This window comes from Rhinolophus hipposideros, assembly GCF_964194185.1.
Source record: "Rhinolophus hipposideros genome assembly, chromosome: 1".
In the NCBI taxonomy this organism is placed as follows: domain Eukaryota; kingdom Metazoa; phylum Chordata; class Mammalia; order Chiroptera; family Rhinolophidae; genus Rhinolophus; species Rhinolophus hipposideros.
The window spans coordinates 84116368-84136015 of NC_138047.1; the positions used below are offsets into that span (position 1 = coordinate 84116368).

The following is a 19648-nucleotide window of genomic DNA, read 5'->3' on the forward strand; positions in this document are numbered from 1 at the left end:
GGTTGGCGTAGCTTAACGTTTGTAGGATTATCCTTGTTCTGTGCAGACACAAATCCCAAGACAACGTATGGTGCTTTCTTATACCTCCAATTTAGTTTTTCTTCTCAAAAAGTACTATGATCTCACCAAGCTCTCTTCTTGTGAGTGCCACCAAGATCAAAACCCTATTGAAGAGATGTCTCCCCTCTTTCTGGAAGATAAAAAGTAATTTGCTGGTGGTGGAAGGGTCTCTCCCACTTAGGGGAGCCACAGCAGTTCTACCCAGTACCCCGAATGACTGGGTAACTCTATACTTTCTAGTGGTACTTTCTAGTGGTCCCATATGCTAAAGGAACCCCTAGTAGGGCACCAGTTCACTCTTTTAGGGGGTTCCCCCATTTAAGATTAATTTTTAATATAACATTTCCTTCTTTTTCATTTCATTTATTTCTTTTTCTTTTAAGAAATGAATATATAAAAACTAGAAACTAAAAAAAATTATCTTCTTCTGATATAACTTCTCTGACATAATTGGTTCATTTTAAAAACAAAAACACTTAAATTGTTATCAAATTCAAAGACTACAGAAGCAGAGGAAACAGAAGGTGGACTAGCCTTTCTCTCCCCAGACAGCTTCCACTGACATAATAGGTAACAGAGTCTGTGAGCTTATGAAGGCTTCTGGAAATATTTAAGACCAGAAAAAATTATTGGTTATAAAAGACAAAAAAGAAAATTAGCAAATTAGAAATGAATATTTTCTTAAATGTATTCAAAATGTAATATTAGGTCAACTGGTCAACTATTATTCAAATAACTCTTACATAGTTATATAAAATTATATATTTAATAAGGGATGTAGGTGCATTTTATATTTGCTGTGATATAAGAGAGATTTCTAAAAACAGGAGTTGGAGCTCTTCGAAGACTTAAAGTGTCCATGTCTTTCTACCTCCCTCCCCTGCCCCATTTCCTTCTAAAGATAATAACTCTAATATTGTTTCTTGTGATTCCTGTAAGGAAGAAACAAACAAAAAAAAGAATATACCTACACGTAAGTGTCCTGGATCTGGCTTTTTCCCATTCACAATATACAGTGGAGGTTGCAGCCCACAGGTAGTGGCGGAGACTGTGCGCTGCCTGGGATCACAGTGCACATTCTCCCGCCACTGGGAAGGTCTGCTGAATGCCTCTCGGAGGCCTCCCTTTGAAGTGACCTTAGCCAAAGGGAACTGGTTCCCCCAAAGCTGTACTACAATGACTGGTCAATGGGGGGAGTCGGCGATACAAAGCCCTGGCCCTGTGCATTCTTGGGGGACATCTCTGAAGAGTCATCCCAATCCTCAAGCTCTCTGTGAGATAGGGTGGGGTTTCTGCTGCAGCTGCATTGCAGTTCAACTTCTTGCTCGGCCCAGCTCGGCTGCCTAATCCTTCACTCTCTTGCAAGGCTTGCTCCTGAGAGCACATCTCAGTAAAACTCCAGCACACTAATCTCTGCCTTAGACTCTCTACTGGGCATCAGCTCTAGAACACTCATCTACCTCCTTCTTTATAATGGTTACATAGTATTAGTCCACCAAATGGCTATATCACATTTTCACATTCTCTATGGGTGTATACTTTGGTTTTTGCAAGTTTTTCCTATATGCGTGGTGAATTCCCTCACCATCTTCAGGTCTTTGCTCAAATATCACCTTACTAAGATCGACACCCCACCATCCATTTTACAACCGTAACCTGTACTCTTGATCCCTCTTATCCTGCTCCCCTTTATATTTTTTATAGACTTACCACTTTCTAGCCTTCTATGTAATTTTCCTATTCAATATTTGTATTGTTTATTGTCTATCTCCCACTAGCAGGTAAGCTCCACTAGGGCATGGGTCTTTGTCTTGTTTGTTCACTGCTTTATCTCAAGTACCTAAAATAGTGTCTGGCACGAAAAACTATTTGCTGAGTGAATTCTGTACTGAACATCTTTGTACATATATATTTATGGGTTTTTTTTTTAAAGGATCAAGAGTGGCACTCCTGTGCTAGAAGGTATGTGCAGTAAAAATGTTATAGATAGTCCTATTTGCTCTTCTGAAAGTTGTACAAATTTACACTTTCCTTTGGTGACTTTTCAAGCAATAGAACAACTTAAAAATATTGACTGTATTTCCGAGTCTTCCATGAATTAATTCAAGATAAAAGTTGTGAGGAGCCATTGTTTAGAAAAACCACAGACGATGGTTGCTGTACTCGACTAAAGCAAACTTCAGAGCAGCAAAAAGAGGAGCCAATTCACTTTCCTTTTGGAAAAGTCTTCCCGCTCCACGATGACGGCTCATGTCCACTCTGTAATCGGATGTCTCTTTAGGTTCAAAATTGATGAGAAGTGTTCCTGAACTGATAGTGTTTGCCTGGCCGTCAAACAAATTCACTAACTTCTGGGCCTTATTCATAGATTATAAAGGATTGTGAATAAACTCCATGTATTAATCCCATTATCTTTTGTATCATGATTCTCGAGAATCCCTACGTCATCATCAATGTCACATGAATCCATGAGATACTGATAGTGATTTACACAGTTAACAGTTATCATTTTAGTATCATTTTGACAAGTTTGCCATTCTCCATAATAAACACTGTCACTATTTTTGACAGTGCAGGTAGAGGGATTTCATTAAAATGTGCAGAAGGGGAAAAAAATGTATAACTTGGGAGAGGATGGGGAAAGGGAAAATGGTAATTTTGGGGAAAAGGTAAATATACAAATCAGATGTACCTCCCTCTCCTCAGGTTCTCTAAACACCCCAGAAAGTGTTTAGACTCATAAAACTGTCAAAACTAAAAATTTAAATGAACATTTAGGCCTTTGGTAGTATTCCTAGATACTACAATCCTATATTCTACCACGGAGCTTTTACTTTGGTATACATATTTGTATATGTTTCAGCATTGTTGACTTTCAGAGTATTGATCTATCATTCTTGGCAGTATATTCCAGGCATAAGTCAGGTCTCTAAGATGTTCATGGGAAATCACATCTGGTTCTCATAACATCACTTTGAAATTATCATCAAAATCTTTTTCCCCCCACATTTTCCTTTCCCTCTCTGGTTTCTGCCTCAATCTTAAACAATAGCCATTTTTATTACATTTTATAAACTTGTCCAAAGGCCTGGGTGGCAGGTGATCAAGTCTTCTTAGAATGTGATGATAATGCAGCTGTGGATGAAACTAGTGCAAGAGTTATGGCCTTTCCAAAAATAATTGTTGGCTGAGAAATGTTTGATTTTATATAAGCACTGGGAAGATTGCTTTTTCTCATTTTTTCTTAACCTTGGGGTCAAAGTAGTGAGACAAAAGACAAAATATAAAAATACACAGTAGCAAAAAGTCAATTTTCTGTATTTTTCCACTTGGCACAGTGCTTACAAATAAATTTCTTTCTCCTATATATGGCTACAGACTATGGAATAGTCATATTTCAGAAGTTGGAAGGAATATTAGAACTTTTCAAGTTCTCCTACCCACACTTTTTGAAATAAGGAAGTTGAGTGTCATAGAGGTGAAGTACATAATGCAGCTAGTGAGTGACAGCCCATTGTGATCACAAGTTAGTAGCAGTCAGAACCAAGTCTCAGGTCTTATGACTCCTGGTACAGTGCTCTTTCCAAGAGACAACCACCCTCAACTGTTTCCATTCTCCAATTACTCTCCTGCCAACTCTAAACAATTCTAACTACTGTGAAAGCAATTTTTCAACAACTGTAAGAATTACTGGTGTCTGTTTCCAGTGCTCAATTGACAGCTCTGTGTTTTGTTACAGACTGTGTTTTGCACTCCTGTCTGCAATTGGAATTACCCTGGGGGTAACATGAGGTTTCTGAGTAGAAATCAATTGCAATGGAATACATGGTTATTTTCTTTCTTTATTTTCTACAGTCAATTTCTAAACCTTCAAGAGCTTCAAGAGCTTGTCTACTGCTCTGAATGCTCTGTTTTCCAATAAGGTTATTAGCCTTGTGATAATAAACTATTAATGCTGCAAAGCCCTGGGGGGATATTATGCCTCTATAACGGAAAGAGTGCCCAGCTTGCATCTCTCAATCCCAAGGTAGCAGCTCAATATGGACCACAATCCAAGGCGCTGCCCATAACTTTTTAAAGCCTCTGTTCACAGATGGGTGAACACTACTCCAACCCTGTTTCAGGCTGCGAGTTCAGCGATGGCACCTCTCCATCTGTGGGACACTTGGCAATCCTTATTGTCGTCTGGGGAATCAAACTACCAACCACCACCAATTCCTGTTCCCAGCCGTGGAAGCCATGACTTCAGCCTTCCCTTACACTACATGTGTTAGTTCTCTATCAGGTCCACTAAGACACTTACCTAGTTTTAAAGTATGTATTACTATTATTTTAGCTACAATTACTATGTAAAAACACAGCATGTCCAGACCAGAAATCTCCAAAATATACCTTAGCAACTTAGGGGTAGTATTCAATTATATTGCTATTGCATTCATTGGGGTTGTGATGACTAGTGGCGAGCAACAAGTTTAGTCTCTACTTTTCTACAGATGGCTCCAACTTGTCTAAAGGGATTCTTAGATGAGCATTAACACTTCAAAATTTCTTTGATTTCCTTCATGTGCCCTTTGACCACTTTTGGTGTAAACAAGAGAAAAAAATGCTAAGATTTAAACGCTTTTCAAAATTTCAGCATGCAGCCAGAGCCACGAAAAGATACTAAGTTTCTCGAATTGGTAGTGTAACTAATAAGGATTTCAAACAGAAAAGGGAAGTGGGGTGGGCAGTATTGAGAAATGGTCCCCCCAATTCTCACCTCACGGTACACACACCCTGTGCAAGCACACACCCCTGGGAGTGTGGGTAGAACTGTGAATATGATGGGGTTTCACTCCCACAACTAGGTTACGTTATATGGCAAAGATGAAGGGATTTTCCGAAATCCCAATGGGATTTGAGTTCATCAAAAGAGAGATCATCTTCCATGGGCCTGAACTAATCAGGCGAGCCTTTAAAAGGGACTGGGCTCTTTCTGAAAGGAGAGATTTGAAGCATGGGGGAGATTATCTTGCTGGCTTTGCAGAAAAGAAGGACCTGAAGGCAGCCTCAAGGAGCTGAGAGTGATCACTGGTCAACAGTCAGCAAGAAAACGGGGACATTAGCCCTATAATTATAAGGAACTAAATTCAGCCAAGACCCTGACTGACCCTGAAAGATGACCTTGAACAGCAGATGAGAATGCAGCTCTGGCCGACACCTTGTTTTCAGCCTGGTAAGACACGGAGCAGAGGACCCAGCTATCCTGTACCTGAACTCCTGACCCACAGAAACTGTGAGGTAATCAATATGTGTTGTTTTCAGTCTCTAAATTTGTGGTAATTTGTTATACCGCAATAGAAAAGAATACAAGAGGGTATACTGAACATCATTCTGATATTTTATGGGCCAATGTGCAAATGTCACACAATCTCAGAGCAACCAGATCTCCACCAACCATAAGAAGAAAAGTGGCAACAGTGACTGGCTCAATGATCATGCTGGTCCTCGGGCAGCTATCTCTCTAGGCTCTTCTGCGTCAATTACTACATGGAGCCAGGTGAGAACCACCAGAAGTTTTAAGTATTTGCAACATTAACAAGATACAATATTTGTCATCTCCGTGGTATCTTAGACACAGGGAGGCTTCACGACCAACACCAAACACAAGCACAGGCTATAGATTAAGACACTGACTTCCGATCAAGTTAAAAGATGAGTGTCTACCAGCACAGGGTGAAATAACACCCTGCTCTTTAAGCAGCAAAGCCAGCATCATCTACTGGTTATACTTGAAGTAGGTAACAGAACCCAGACACTTTACAGCACATTCCCCTTGGACCAAGGCTGCACTAGGCTTTACAAGTGCAAAGGACACTTAAGATGCCAGATAGTAAATTCAATGGGCAAGCTGTGAGGTGGCAGATGGAAAACCTTGTAAGGGTCCAGCGAAGCCCAAAGTCAAATGATGAGCTGTAGCCACTGACCGACGGGAAGCAACGGCAAACGATCAGACCAATCAGGGACAGAGCAGTTACTGGCAGGTGCACCTGTAAGTGTGCACAAGAAACACTTGGGTAGCAACGGCTACCCACTGGCCAGTTGGTTTCTGTATTTTCTGTGGAAGGAATTTGTATTTAAATTTTTAACATGAAAGTAAATCCTTGTCTATAACAGAACCTTCTGAAGCACTGAATTTGTTACAAACCAGCACAGGTCCGGATACCATTATAGCTGGAAGCACGCACAACACTTTACTGTTTCATGACATAAACCACGAGGGCAGCTATATATATTTCGATGATCATATTATTTATTTTCTATGACTTTTCCCAATTTCAAAAATGTTTAGACGCCACTCTTTTAGTTTTGGGTTCAGAAAGCATGTCACTCCTAAGGGTTACCAGTGGCAAGATCCAGTTGATGGCCACCAACGGCTCAACGGTTTTTCCTAGGAAGGGGGCTGCCTGCAGGTGCTTGTTCTCACTCACATGAAGAGATTGTATCCTGTTCAGGCAACAACACAGGTGCCTCTTTTTCACTTTGGTTAATTGTGCCATCTCCATATGTATATCCACAGCATACCTGGCCCCTTCACTTAGCAATAGAGCAAATCTGCTTTCCAGGCTCTCACCCAAGAGAGGTCAACATTTATTTGACTGATATCCACTCCCTGCCTGAGCTCTCATGATATCTGACAGACATGGAATTAGGGGAATAAAAATCTCTCCATTCTTCCAGGCAGATAAAATAAATGTTATCAAATTAGATGTCTGCTCCTTTCACTGTTTGTGACCATGGTCCGTGGAGTATGGAAAAAACCTGCAAGCCTTCCTATCCCTCCTGGTTTCAGAAGTAACAATAGAGTGGACCAATCACGGCCCATCACAAGATGCTCATAGCCATGAACTATACCTTGAGAGAATACCTGAGCTAGGTGATGTAAAAGCTATGCTATTTGTGGCTTCTCCTGTCCTGCTTCTCACTCTATACCTTCAGGATGAAATGCATTTGCTAAATTAATCTTAAGCATGTTGATATTTTGCCTTCAGTTTTCACAAAAAGTAGATATAAGAAATAGTCATATAAAGAATATTGTGACAAAACTGCACTGATGAAGAAATTATTCATTACACTTTCTCTTTGTATAAGAGCCAATAGAAGAAATTGCTTCAAAAATTTAATACCAGGAAAATCATAAATTTACCTAGGTAAACTAAGTTTTATTTTACCATTCAATGAGAAATACTGGCAGCCAAGAAGCTCAGAGTTAAGGTCAATGCTCAATTATGGTAACTCTATTAGCCTTGGTATATATATATATATATATATATATATATATATATATATATATATATATATCCTCCTTCCTACCTGCTCGTATATTTTTTCTATTTGTATTTCAATGCCCTGCTGATGAAGTGCTTTTCATAGATACCTCAAATCCCTGTAGGGAGTAAGTTGTACATTTGAAAACATTCAAGTGGGATGATGAGCACAAAGCTTTAAGAATATATTTAAAGAGCCCAAATCTTATATTTTAAGAGGCAATATAATACAGTGGCTTTTATATAAAAAGCCATAGTACTTGATTCAAATCTCAACCCAGCCACTCCTGACTTTGGGCAAGGTCTTAGCTTCTCTGTGATTTGGCTTCCTTATCTTAAAATAGAGAAAATAAGAATACCTCCTTACGGGGCTGTTTTGAGGAATAAATGTATTAATATATATGAGGCACTCAGAACAGTAAGAACAGAAAATAATTATCTTGTGGGCAAATGGTAAACTCTATCAGCACATGGTATGGTCAAACTACTATATCCCATTAGGTGTCTGAACTTTTATCTATTCCAATGCAAGGTAAGGTGCTTACCTACAGTGGCAGATGCAGATGAGAGCAGAGATTTGCCCCAGGAGCCCCAGCCTGCCCATCCCCCTCCACGTGGAGGAGAATCCACAGCCTGTGGAAAAAGAGATTAGCCACAAGGTCAGCAATTCTGTTCATCCCTGAATAAAAAAACAAGCACTGGTTTGAAACAAAAAGAAGGATTTTGTTTTTTTAAATCACCAACAATCATGTCTCACTGGCTTATACTTTATAAACACCCTAAAAACATATACCAACCCACATTGCAAGATGTACTTTGGAACCAAATTGATTAGTGGTGATGGTGGCTTCTGAGGGCTTGCCCTGAAGTGAGAAGAAGGGAGTTGGATGTTAACCAAGACCCAAATCTCCCATTATCTGGAAGACAGGGACCGGGCTGTGGGAGGAAAATATTGAATATATTAGGGCACAAAAATGATTTGGAAAGTTCAATGTTGATTCATGCAATTTTTACAGAACTTAACAAATGTGCTCTTCTAGGTAGAGTTATCTTTAACATCTCCAGGGTGGTAGGAGAGAGTTTTGCTATGGCGGATAGGCAAAGTGTCTAGAGAAAGCATCAGTGAGCCTGGAGATGGGTAGCAGCAACAAGTCGCCTTTTGAGGTGCACACCTTTCAAGGTGTCCACTCCACTCCAAATCAGCCCTGTAACCATACCTCTCCCTCTCTATGGGCTTAGTGCATTCAAATTCTTTTGCTTAGGTATTTGAATTGAGACTGAGAAACTCTGGTTCAGCACAAGCTGGCTGCTTGAATAGCCTATGAAAACTCAGGCAATGTAGAGTAACCATATACCATGCAGGGTAGGAATTAAGAGAAAGAGTGAGCAGAATGAAGGAGATATATTCAGATAAGTTGTTTGAATTCCTGAAAGCTCGCCCCTGGTTCCTGCTCCTCTTCAAGGCTCTGCTGCATTCCTATCTTTGGGTTCCATGAGATTCCTCTATGTGTGTCTGCCTGTCCATCTCTAGCTGTCTATAGGTCAGTCTCCCTCCCCACTAATGTATCCCCAGAGCCTAGAAGAGTATATGGCATATAATGAGTGCTTAATAAATTTATTTGTTGAATAAATAATTGAAATTCATCTATTTTCTTAAGTGTGTAATACTTTCTGTTACTAGTAATTAATGCATCCTGATTCAATTAACGGAAGCACAACTTTCTCTTATTATTTAGAAATACATTCTAGAAAATGAGGCAATAATACATTAAAAGTTGTAGAATCACAGAGCCTTCACTGAAGGAGGGGGGGTGGAGAGAGAGAGAGAGAGAGAGAGAGAGAGAGAGAGAGAGAGAGAGAGAGAGAGAGAGGAGAAAGAAATTTAGGAGAAAATGAAAAATTCCTACAAAGTGTGTAGATTCTATAACTTTTGACCCAAGACTGGTCCATCAGTCATTCCCAACTCCCTTCTCCCACTCTCTGCCACTCTTGCAGATAAGAGTGGACATGTGAAACAGTTTTGAACTAATGAGATATAACCGGGAAAGTTTTGCTTTCATGATAAATTATACAATTACAGCTGGTGCCAGCTCTTTCCCGCTCCTTTTTTCCTGCCCTGAATGTGGACACAAGGCTTGACACTGAAGCAGCCATTTCTGCTGCCATAAGAGAAAGACCAGGGAATCTCAGCATCGTTAGCCTTGGCACTGTTGGCTACTAAACCAAAGTGAGTAGCTGCCTATCTCCATTCTTTCTGTAAGTGATAAAAAATAAATTACAATTTTATAAGCTACTGCATGTTGGATTTTAGTTACTACTTGCACCCAAATGCATTCCTAACTGATTCACCTAGTAAATATCAAACACCGCTCGTCAATGTAGACTACTGGTCAAGAGAAAAGGTTATGGAATTAAATTGTTTGGGTTTAACTCCAGGCTCTGCCATTTGGGGCAACAAGTTACTCAAGTTTTTTAAGCCATCATTTACTCTTTACAGAATGCAAGGAATGGTAGTATAAGAACCAATCCCTTCAGAGGGATACGGTAAAGATTAAAAGAAATAATGCATATAAAGCTGTGAGCACAGTGCCTGACACTTAATAAATACTTCATCAATGTTAACTAGTAATAATAAGAAACTATATTTTTAACACTAAGAAGCAAAAAGCTTTGAAAGTTGGCTGACATTTTTTTTCTGTTGGAAACAATGAGAAACCTGTTAACATGAATGGAAATACTCGTGATTCATTACTGTCAGCTTCCATTTTTGGTGTCTACATTGATTTACTTCACTTCAGCAATGGAAGCCAATGGCAATTTTATACCGTCATGAAGACAGATGTAAGTTGGTGATTAATACTCTTTTATGGAACAAATCACTACCTCTGTGATTAGGGAGCATTAATACACTTAAGGGTGACAGCTTCTGACTCAAATTTACAATACTTAATATGCTCTGACAGTTGGTAATTGATTAGCAAATGGAAATAAGTGTGAAATGAATCTAGAATCTTTGCAGTATAATAAATGACAACTTCAATTACTTTATTAATAAAGCTCCTTTGACATTGAGCTGTGACCTCCTGATCAGCTACAAAGAGTATTTATCAGTGGCAAATACTCAAATGACTAAGTATGCACATTTAATATAAAAACCATACAAACTAAATGTTCAACATGAATTATAAATGTCTCATTATGAGTGTTGTCTCCACTTTAATGTCTCCACTTTTAATGTCACATACTCACGAGACTATAAAGTAGGGAGAATGGATCTACTCAGCTCCCTCATTATCAAATATGGTTATTTTAAAGCTTTTTTCTCACCCTCATGTCATTTAACCCCCACTTCCTTTATCAGACGGCTTCATACCCTATTTCATAGGGAAAACAGAAATCGTCAGATGAGAACTCTCTTAACTTCCTGTCTCCTCCCCACAAACTTTCAGAAGATGACTGCATCTTGTAACAGCAAATCCGACTTGGCTTGATCAAGAGGGATATCCAAAACCCAAATGGAGGTCATTTATACATCTATAACCATTGGGTGGTCCTAAGAATATGAAATGCAAGATTCCATCAAGTTCAAAGTTCTTTAAATAGAAAAGCTATTTATACAGTATCTATCTGGTATCTCATTTAAAGGTCTTTAAGTAGAAAGTACAGTACATTTATTTCTTTTAGACTATCAAATTCAAAGGTATCGTTAGATAGGAAAAAATGTACAAATTTTATAATTCCATAGAAGTCAAAGTTCTCTATCATTTAGATGGAAAATATATGTGCCAGTCTTAAAGATCAAAGATCAATCTAGTTATCCTATTTCCCTGAGTAGATCAAGAATCAGATTCTGTGTATAACATATGCCTAAGGATGTAAACAATGAGAACTGGGACACCAAACCCTTTTTAAATTTCGTAAACGACATAGGAGCTCCAAAAAGAGGCTCAGTGTGACATTTGAGAAGATGTGAATTGCTCAGGCTGCCTGCCTCTGTCAAAATATTTGCTTGAAAATAGCCTCAGTTATTTCCAGGTAATTGTTTTCCTTGGTGACTATGGATCATTCAAATCTGGGGAGATTTAAAATTTAATATAGAATGGTTTTTACAGCATCAAAATCATACTATTCATACTTTTGTGCATATTTGGTCTTTTCTATATTACTAAAGTTCAAGGAATTTGACTGATTAGAGCATCAATTTTTGAAAATCAACTTTAAAATGAGTAACTGAATTATCAGACTTCTGACTTAAAGTTGAAATCTTTCTAAGATTATTCATAGTATTATAACATCTAAGAGGTCCCTAGGTCCACTCTATGAATTTAATAGATTTGTAACAATCCTTAACTTTTCAGCAAGGCTTTGTTTAAGTAGATAAATGAGGTAATGAAAAAGTAAATAGAACATATTAAATTTATAGATGCAGTTTAAAGATATTTGAATGTGTTTAAGTTGGTATAAAGGACCAAGCATTAATCAAAAACTACTTGAAGGGTGAGTGTTCAATTTTGCTAGCCTTCTAAATAAAGATTTGTGAGATGAATGTAATGCCTAGGAAGAATTGAAATTTTCAATTTGTGACCAAAATAAATGAACATTAATTGTTTAACCCAAATTAAAAGTCTGAATAGCCCTTTCTATGCACAAACACACTGGCCTACACCAAAAACCCATCTAAATACAAGTTAAACTTTACAGCACCCGCACTCAACAATTCCTTTCTTCCCTTCTATCATTACGTAAGTGATGTCTTCCTCTTAGTTACAATTACCAATTCCACCTGAACTCCTCTGGGCCTGGGTAGGTTGGTTTTCCCTTCTCTCCTGACTTTCAATCTTCTCTGCTTCCCACATTTAATCATGCACATCATTCCTCCGTCTTAAAACCAACAAATGAAAATCACAATGACAAAAAGGTTTGTTTCAAATTGAATCTGTTTTCTGCTCCACATCATTCTTCTTCACCTCTCAGAAAATGTGCCTACCTTCTGTATCCCCCCGCCCTTCACTCCTCCACCCACCATAGTAATTCTCCCATGGCCACTACTTCATGAAACCATTCTCATCAAGGTGACAACAACTTCCTCATTGGCAAAGCCACCAACTCATTTTATTTCTAGACCTCTCAGTAGCATCTGAAGCTTAACCATTTTTTCATTCTTAAAATAGTCTATTCTCATGGCTTTCAGACCCTATCTTCTGAAAAACATCTTTAAGCTGATCTGAAGATGTTTTTGTCCATCTTTTAGTATTATGATTTCAGTTCCTTTTAGAAAGTTTCTACATACATATTGATATTAAGAGGGCTCCTTAAATTAAGTTACAATCCAAGTGCTGCCAGCATTCCAATGAAATATGCACAGCTCAGGGTAGCAGCTAGCATCCTAATCAGGGAAGCCATACTCCAGAGGCAGCTATAATGAGCTCTTCTATTATCTGAATCTCTATTAACACCTGATGCTTTGCTAATTAGCGTACTGAATTGCAGACATGGGTTTTAACTGGTAAACATAGTGGACTGTTAACTAGCATTCTGAATATCTGAAAGGGGTTGTAGGTGATGAAATTAACGGTATGTGAGATTTGTAGATGGTTAAACATATTTTATAGCCTCTTCCTACCTTCTCTTGAGTAAGTTATAAGAAAGAATGTTGCTCTATGCTAAATGGTCATCTGAACTCTGAACTCTGGTGAATTCTGGTTTCTTGATGCCAACTACAAGGAAAGAAAACCCTGAATCTAGAATTCTACACATCTGCCCCGAGTGGACCTTTCACTCAGGCTGGTAGTCAAAGCATCTAAGAGGACAAAACAATGGGACGTTCTCAAGCCTACAAGAGAAACAGTTCTCATGAACTGTTTTTAACTTTCTTGTTAATTAATGTTTAATTTTAAAATGTCATTATGGTATAATGTGATTTGAGATTTGATTTCACTTAGAGAATGTGCTGGTGAGATTGGGGAGAGAAGAGGTAATTCTCACCATCTCAACTTCTTTGTTGGCTCCCACAACCTACCAAAAAGGACCCATGAGCTGTGCATGACCAAACTTGTTTAGAGACAGGAGCCTTCAAGGGCCAAGCCCTAGACCTCTGTTCTTTATTTTTATATAGCACCTGGACAATTTTATATAGCACCTGGACAAGAGTGGGACCTGACCCACTCCCATTACTTAAATAATATCCAAGTACTGATGGCCTCCAAATCTTTCCCTCTCTCCTGGCCTCCAGACCATTATAACCAACTGCCTACAAAATAGCTTCACTTTGATGTGCCATGGTATGTTCAATACTGAACTTGCCATCTTCTCAATCTCACTCAATACTCCAGCTCTTTCTGTGTCCTAGTATTAGTAATTCCCAAACACTGGTCCACAGACTGACTACACGAGTATTATTTGGGGGAACTTATTAAAAATAGGGTTTCGGCTTCCACTGTGATCTGTTGAATAACAATCTCTCAGTGTAGAGCCCAGGAATCTAAATTTTTAACAAACTTCCCAGATGATCCTAATACACCACTGGATTTAGGAAGCACTGTCCTGTATGGACAAATGGCACCAGCATCCACCTGGTTGTCCAACCCCAAAATTGAGTGCCATCATGTGGGAAATACTCAAACAGCATTGGAGCAAACTCTACTCATTCGCTGAAAAGGCAAAAATTTGCTATCAGCGTGTGTCTTGGCCTATGTTCTCTCTTCTTTGTCTTCCTCAGTAACAATTTTACGACTTAAACATTCTGCTTTTCCTTTTCCAGGGAGAGAACTACCCGGTAGTCTTTGTTTTCCTTGCAGAGTATTTTTAGTGGTAGCATTGGAATTCTTTACCTTCATAATTGACCTTATGCACTAGTGTTGGGCAGTAGGAATAACATTTTCTTCCTCTGGGTAACATTTCGTGGTGTTAAGAATTTAGGGAAATTGATCTAGATTGGATCTTTTAGGAGTCGGTGGACTAGCATATAATAAGGTCCCACAAGATCTCTGGGAATAAATGTCACTCCTGACTAGCACCCAAGACAACCATCTTCAAATTGAGTGTGAAGACTTCTCTGACTCCTTAAGATCAATTTGAGTGTTCCATCGAAGGTTTCCTTTGTGCGTTGTTGTGCCTGTCCTATCTAGTATTCCAGTACATACTATAATTGCTTTCATACAACATTGCCTTCCCCAGCAAGACTGTAGGCATCCTGAAGACAATTGTGCCATGCAGATTGCTAGGCACAAACATGGTGTCATGGGGCTGGTAGAGATATTAGAGAGTCTAGCCCAAATTCTCATGTTCAAGTGAGGCTGGGGACTATCTCCCATGGATGTTGCAGAGCAGATTCCTGCAGGAAGTCTCAACTCAATGGCTTCTAGTTTGTACATCAGAATTGACAAAAAAGAGAAGGCAAACCAAAGATGAGAAAGCTTCTCTGAGTGCATAACCTATGAATAGTGTGATCATGCAAAGCAGTTGTGACCCCTGAGCAGCTGGTCAAACCACTGGTCTCTTCCTCATCTCCAGGCCCTCTCCTGGTCGCACCACCCTCACTGGCCACCATGCTGCCTCAAGCAAAGGGGAAGCTAATAATGTGTATTTTAAGGGAACTCAAACCCAAAGTAGCTATACACATACAACCACTTAGCGAAAAATATACACATTTAAGCACATTATCACACAATCTAATGTGTCCTACAAGATACTGGTTTATATTACCTCAAAGACTATCCTACCAGGTTTTTTTAAAGCAGGCATTTTTCCCATAGAAGCTTATAAAAGGGGTGATGAGATACTTTTAGGCTCAGATATACCTGGGATCAAATAGGCTTTTGAGCTTGGCTCTTTTCCTATAGGACCTGTCATTCCTTAGTGAACCTGTGTTCGAGATCCAAACAGCCAACTGGTAAATGAACTTTTGATTCAACATTTTTTTGTAGAATTCATTCTTTTCTGGATCAACAGAAAAAGAATTGTTTTTATCACTGCAAAAATACTTCTTATAAGTGTCCAACAAAGAGAAAATAAAATAGAGCAAATTAACAATGCTTAAAGACGAGGCACAAAATTGATATCTAGTATTAACTTAAGATAAAAGTATGGGTTACCAGAGACATAATAGATCACTTAAAAAGAGACAAAATTTGCACCTACTTGGAAGGGTTTAAATATGATCTGGGTGAAAGAGATATCCTTTCCCTTCCAAACCCTTCAAGCCAGGTATATCGGCTTTCTGCCTTCTTAGAACAAACACACTCAGAGGTGCTCCTCCCACATCTTGGTTCCATCTGAGCTCCCATGGCAATGCCACATACTCGTACGTCCATCCAGAGTCATGGTCCCAACTCTCTGGCCAATATTTGCGCTTCCATCCAGGTATTTTTGTGACACTTCATTATGAAGAAATGTTTACCTTTTCAAAGTCTTTGAAAGCTAACAGCATTGTTGTGCACGGAGAGGGAAGGGAGTACCTGTCTGCCTACCAGCTTCATTCCTGTAGCAGTAAGGAGGTGTATAAAGTGCTTCCAAAACCAGGATCCATTGAATTTGCTCAAAAATGTAAGAAGGCAGATGTGGAGGAGCATACTAACTTTGTATTGTGCTGTCCTTATGAACCATCTTGTTATAATTACTAGAAGACTGAAACTGGAAAGCATCATCTAGTCATCAGGAGCATACATATTTTGAATCAGAGGAGTTTGCGTAGTTTCTTTCAGTCACCTCAAGTCAGAATGGTGTAGCTAAGATATAGTTTTCTTAATGGACAAAGATATTTATTAACAGTAGCATTTATAGTAAAAATTGGGAACCAATGCTCTCCGTAATAGAAACATAGTGTGGAAGTAAAACAGGTTCCAGGTATTTGATATTATAGGTATTTGTAGGTATAGGAAATACAAATATAAATCCTATTGGTTCTGTTTCTCTGGAAACCCCAGACGAATACAGACTCTGGCATCAATATTTTTTAAAGATCTTCCGGTGGTTGAAATGTTCAACTAGGGTTGAGAACTTCTGGTCTCAGAGTTCTTAATCCCTTAGGGGGTCCATGGGTGGCTTCGAAGGGTCTGTGAACTCTCAGAACTCAGAAATAAAATTTTGTATATTGACCATAGATGATCCAAATCCCCAGCTGGTCCTCAAATCCCCTCCATGACATCCTTGCAAAATGATTGTTGGCTTTTGTTTATACATCTCCAATCATGGAAACAGCCTCCTCCCCAAGAAAGCCCATCTCAGAGCACTTCTAAGAGTCAAACACCTTACAGAAACTGAAGCACAAGAAGCCCGATTTTGAATAAAAGTATCACAAAACATTAATCAGAAGGACATCTAGTGGTCTTCATGTGCAAAGTCTTCATTTTATAGAGGAAAAAAATGAAGGCACAGAGAATTTAGGTGTCTTGCCCAAATTAAAAGAGCTAATGATAGGTTGGAGGATGAAAGCCCAGGCCTTCTGGTTTCCAGTTTAGTTCCCTTACCTCACAGCATACAGTAGAGTCCCTTCAAGGAGGTGACAGGTGGTATCATACTTCAGAATGAGCAGAGCTGGGGCCTAGCTCAGGGGAAGACCCCGATTCCCCCATCCTGTACCATTACTCTAGGAGGCAGGATTGGAAGAGAGTACCCCACCTCCTCCTTTCATGCTGAGTGCCTCCCCATTCCCACCAGTTCCCACATGGATAGAGGTGAAGATACCAAGAAAACCCAGTTCGATGGTCATATTGATATGGCACAAGGTACCAACTGGGAGATACTGGACTATACTCTCCCTCAGAGAGATAGGTGCAGGCATAGAAGGGAAGGGGTGTGGAACATGGTCTGCCTCTGGTCTGCCCCCAGGAAGTGGTGTTTGAGGATAAAACTGATCAAATGTCTAAGTTCTCCATAATGGACTTGTAAATATGCATTAAAATTTAAGTGATACTAAAGCAATATTGACTGGTTTAGGGTCAAATCAGGCTCATTAATAATTGGGACTCTTATGTTCAATATTATAGTATCTTGTGTTTACTATTAAGAAACTTAATATCTTATGGGTTGTTTAATATCTCTAAGCCAGGTTGCCTCATCTAAAAATGGAAGTTAGTAATATCCAGCTTAGAAACCTCAAGAACTGTTGTACGCATGAATTACATAACATATACAGTAGCTAGCAGAGTGCCTGGCACACAGAAGGTGTCCAGTGATTGGTGGATATTATTATTAATAATACAATTGCCAACATGCAAATATTATAATGACCAATTATTCTTATATGCCTTTTCTCACCACACAACACAGTTTTTGATGACAGAAGTGATGTCATAGTATATTCTGAAACCCCAATCCCCACCCACAGAGCTTGGCACAAATCTGTGCCCATGGTAGGTCAGTAAGAACTTATGTTGAACTGAACGAAACGAACCACTCCTACCGGATTATCCTCTTCTCTCAGGGGTATTTCAGATCCAGGTTCTGCGTCGAGGCTGACGGCATCAATGCATTCAGCAAGCGCATCCTCACTCACTTCTCCGTTGACGGGGGGCTCCGTGACACTGGTGTCTTCAGGCTGCTCAGCGTGCCCCGTGTCAGCACTCTCTGCACCTTGAATGTCTGCATTTTCATGCACATCTCCTATGGCATCAGCCCGTGTTGGCTCACTTGAAGTCAAAGCTGAATCGCAGTGCACCTTTGCCTCGTTGGGTAAAGAATCACTATTGGGCATCTCGGTAATTTCTGCATTGTCTCCAGTGGCTACAGTGTCACCGGCATCCTCAGACATTTTAATATCTGTCAACATGATTACAAACAAACATTTTATGTTGTACTCTGAATTGTTAAACTTTAATTCAAAGTCCTGGGTAGTAAATTAAATCTGGTAGCGGTTAACTTTCTTCTACCAATAAGAAACCTTACATAACCTTGGGGGGGGTTGGATCATGGCCCCCAAAGATATTCATGTCCTAATCCCTGGAATTTGTGAATATTATCTTATATGGCAAAAGGGGCTTTGCAGATATGATCAAATAAAGGATCTTGAGATGGAGGGATTATTTTGGATTATCTGGGTGGGTCCAAAATGACATCACAAGTGTCCTTATCAGAAAGAAATAGATTTCACTACAAACAAGAAAAGGTGGTGTGATAACAGAAGCCGAGATTGGAGTGATATATTTTGAAGATGAAGGAGGGGGCCACAAGCCAAGGAACACAGGTGGCCACTAGAAGCTGAAAAAATCAGGGACACCATTCTCCCCTCTGAGACTCCAGAAGGAACAGCCCTACTGACACGTTTCTCACCACATGACACATTTTTGATGACAGAAGTGATATCATAGTATGTAGTCCAATGAAACCGATTTTGAACTTCTGACCTCCAGCACTATAAAATAATAAATTTGTATTGTTATAAGCCATGCACGTTGTTTAAGTTGTTTAAGCAGCAACAGGAAACTAATACAAACCTACAGTGCTATCTTTGAATTTTCATAGATCTTTTGCTTGGTATACAGGAATACGCATATATTAACTAGGAATATTACCTGTATCTGTGAAATTATTTATTTAGTATGACTTTATGAATTATATTTGTAGTAATAATGAGAATAAGCAAAGAAAATACCTGAGAGCTTATCAAAAAAATACTTGGTATTAGCTTTGCAATGTCATCAGAGATTCACATTGAGAAAGAGACATACATGTACACATGTATGCTTTGTTGGGAACTAGCTAGTGAAGACCTGGGCTCTGTTTGGATAATAATTTAGACAGGGATACTAAAGGATGAAAAAGAAAGAAGTGAGGTAGAAGCCAAACGAGGAATGAGGCCATTATAAAATAACCTACAAAGCAGAAAACTGTTTATCATGTAGATATCATGTAGACCAGTGCTGTTGAATAGAACTTTCTGTGATGAGAAAAATGGTCTATACCTGCTGTCTCCAATGTGGTAGTTAACAGCCACATGTGGCTACTAAGCACATGAAATGTGGTTAGTGCAACTGAGGAACTAAATTTAAAATTGTATTTCATTTTACATAATTTAAAATGTAATTTTACATATGTAAAATGTAAAAAGTAGCTAGAGGCTACTTACTGGATAGCACAGATCTAGAAGGCTAGTTCGAGATGAAACCTTTCTTAGGCTAAAATGAAGACACAGTATTTTCACTACACAAGAAGCCAAGTCTCAGGCAAATCAATTGGTATTTTTGTTGACCTCAGTGTTTACCAATTGGTCAAATCTCAGGTTGCTGCTAAAACTATGGCATGTGAAAAGCCATTTAACTTATTGGGCACCTGGTGGTATATGC

The 19648-nt window shown here is 39.1% G+C and overlaps 1 protein-coding gene across 5 annotated transcripts in view; it reads right to left on the reverse strand.

Moving 5' to 3' along the window:
- Positions 1 to 19648, reverse strand: part of FAM114A1 (family with sequence similarity 114 member A1) — a 132811-nt gene that overhangs the window by 39771 nt on the left and 73392 nt on the right. For 4 of the 5 annotated variants that reach the window (XM_081053100.1, XM_081053101.1, XM_081053102.1 and 1 more), the window contains exons 2-3: positions 17770 to 18125; positions 7913 to 8000 (exon numbers count right to left, since the gene is read on the reverse strand). In XM_081053100.1, coding sequence (XP_080909226.1) covers positions 7913 to 8000; positions 17770 to 18117 — 436 coding nt within the window. In that variant the 5' untranslated portion in view covers positions 18118 to 18125. The remainder of the gene's footprint in view (positions 1 to 7912; positions 8001 to 17769; positions 18126 to 19648) is intronic. The other variant, XM_081053104.1, reaches the window with a different exon arrangement.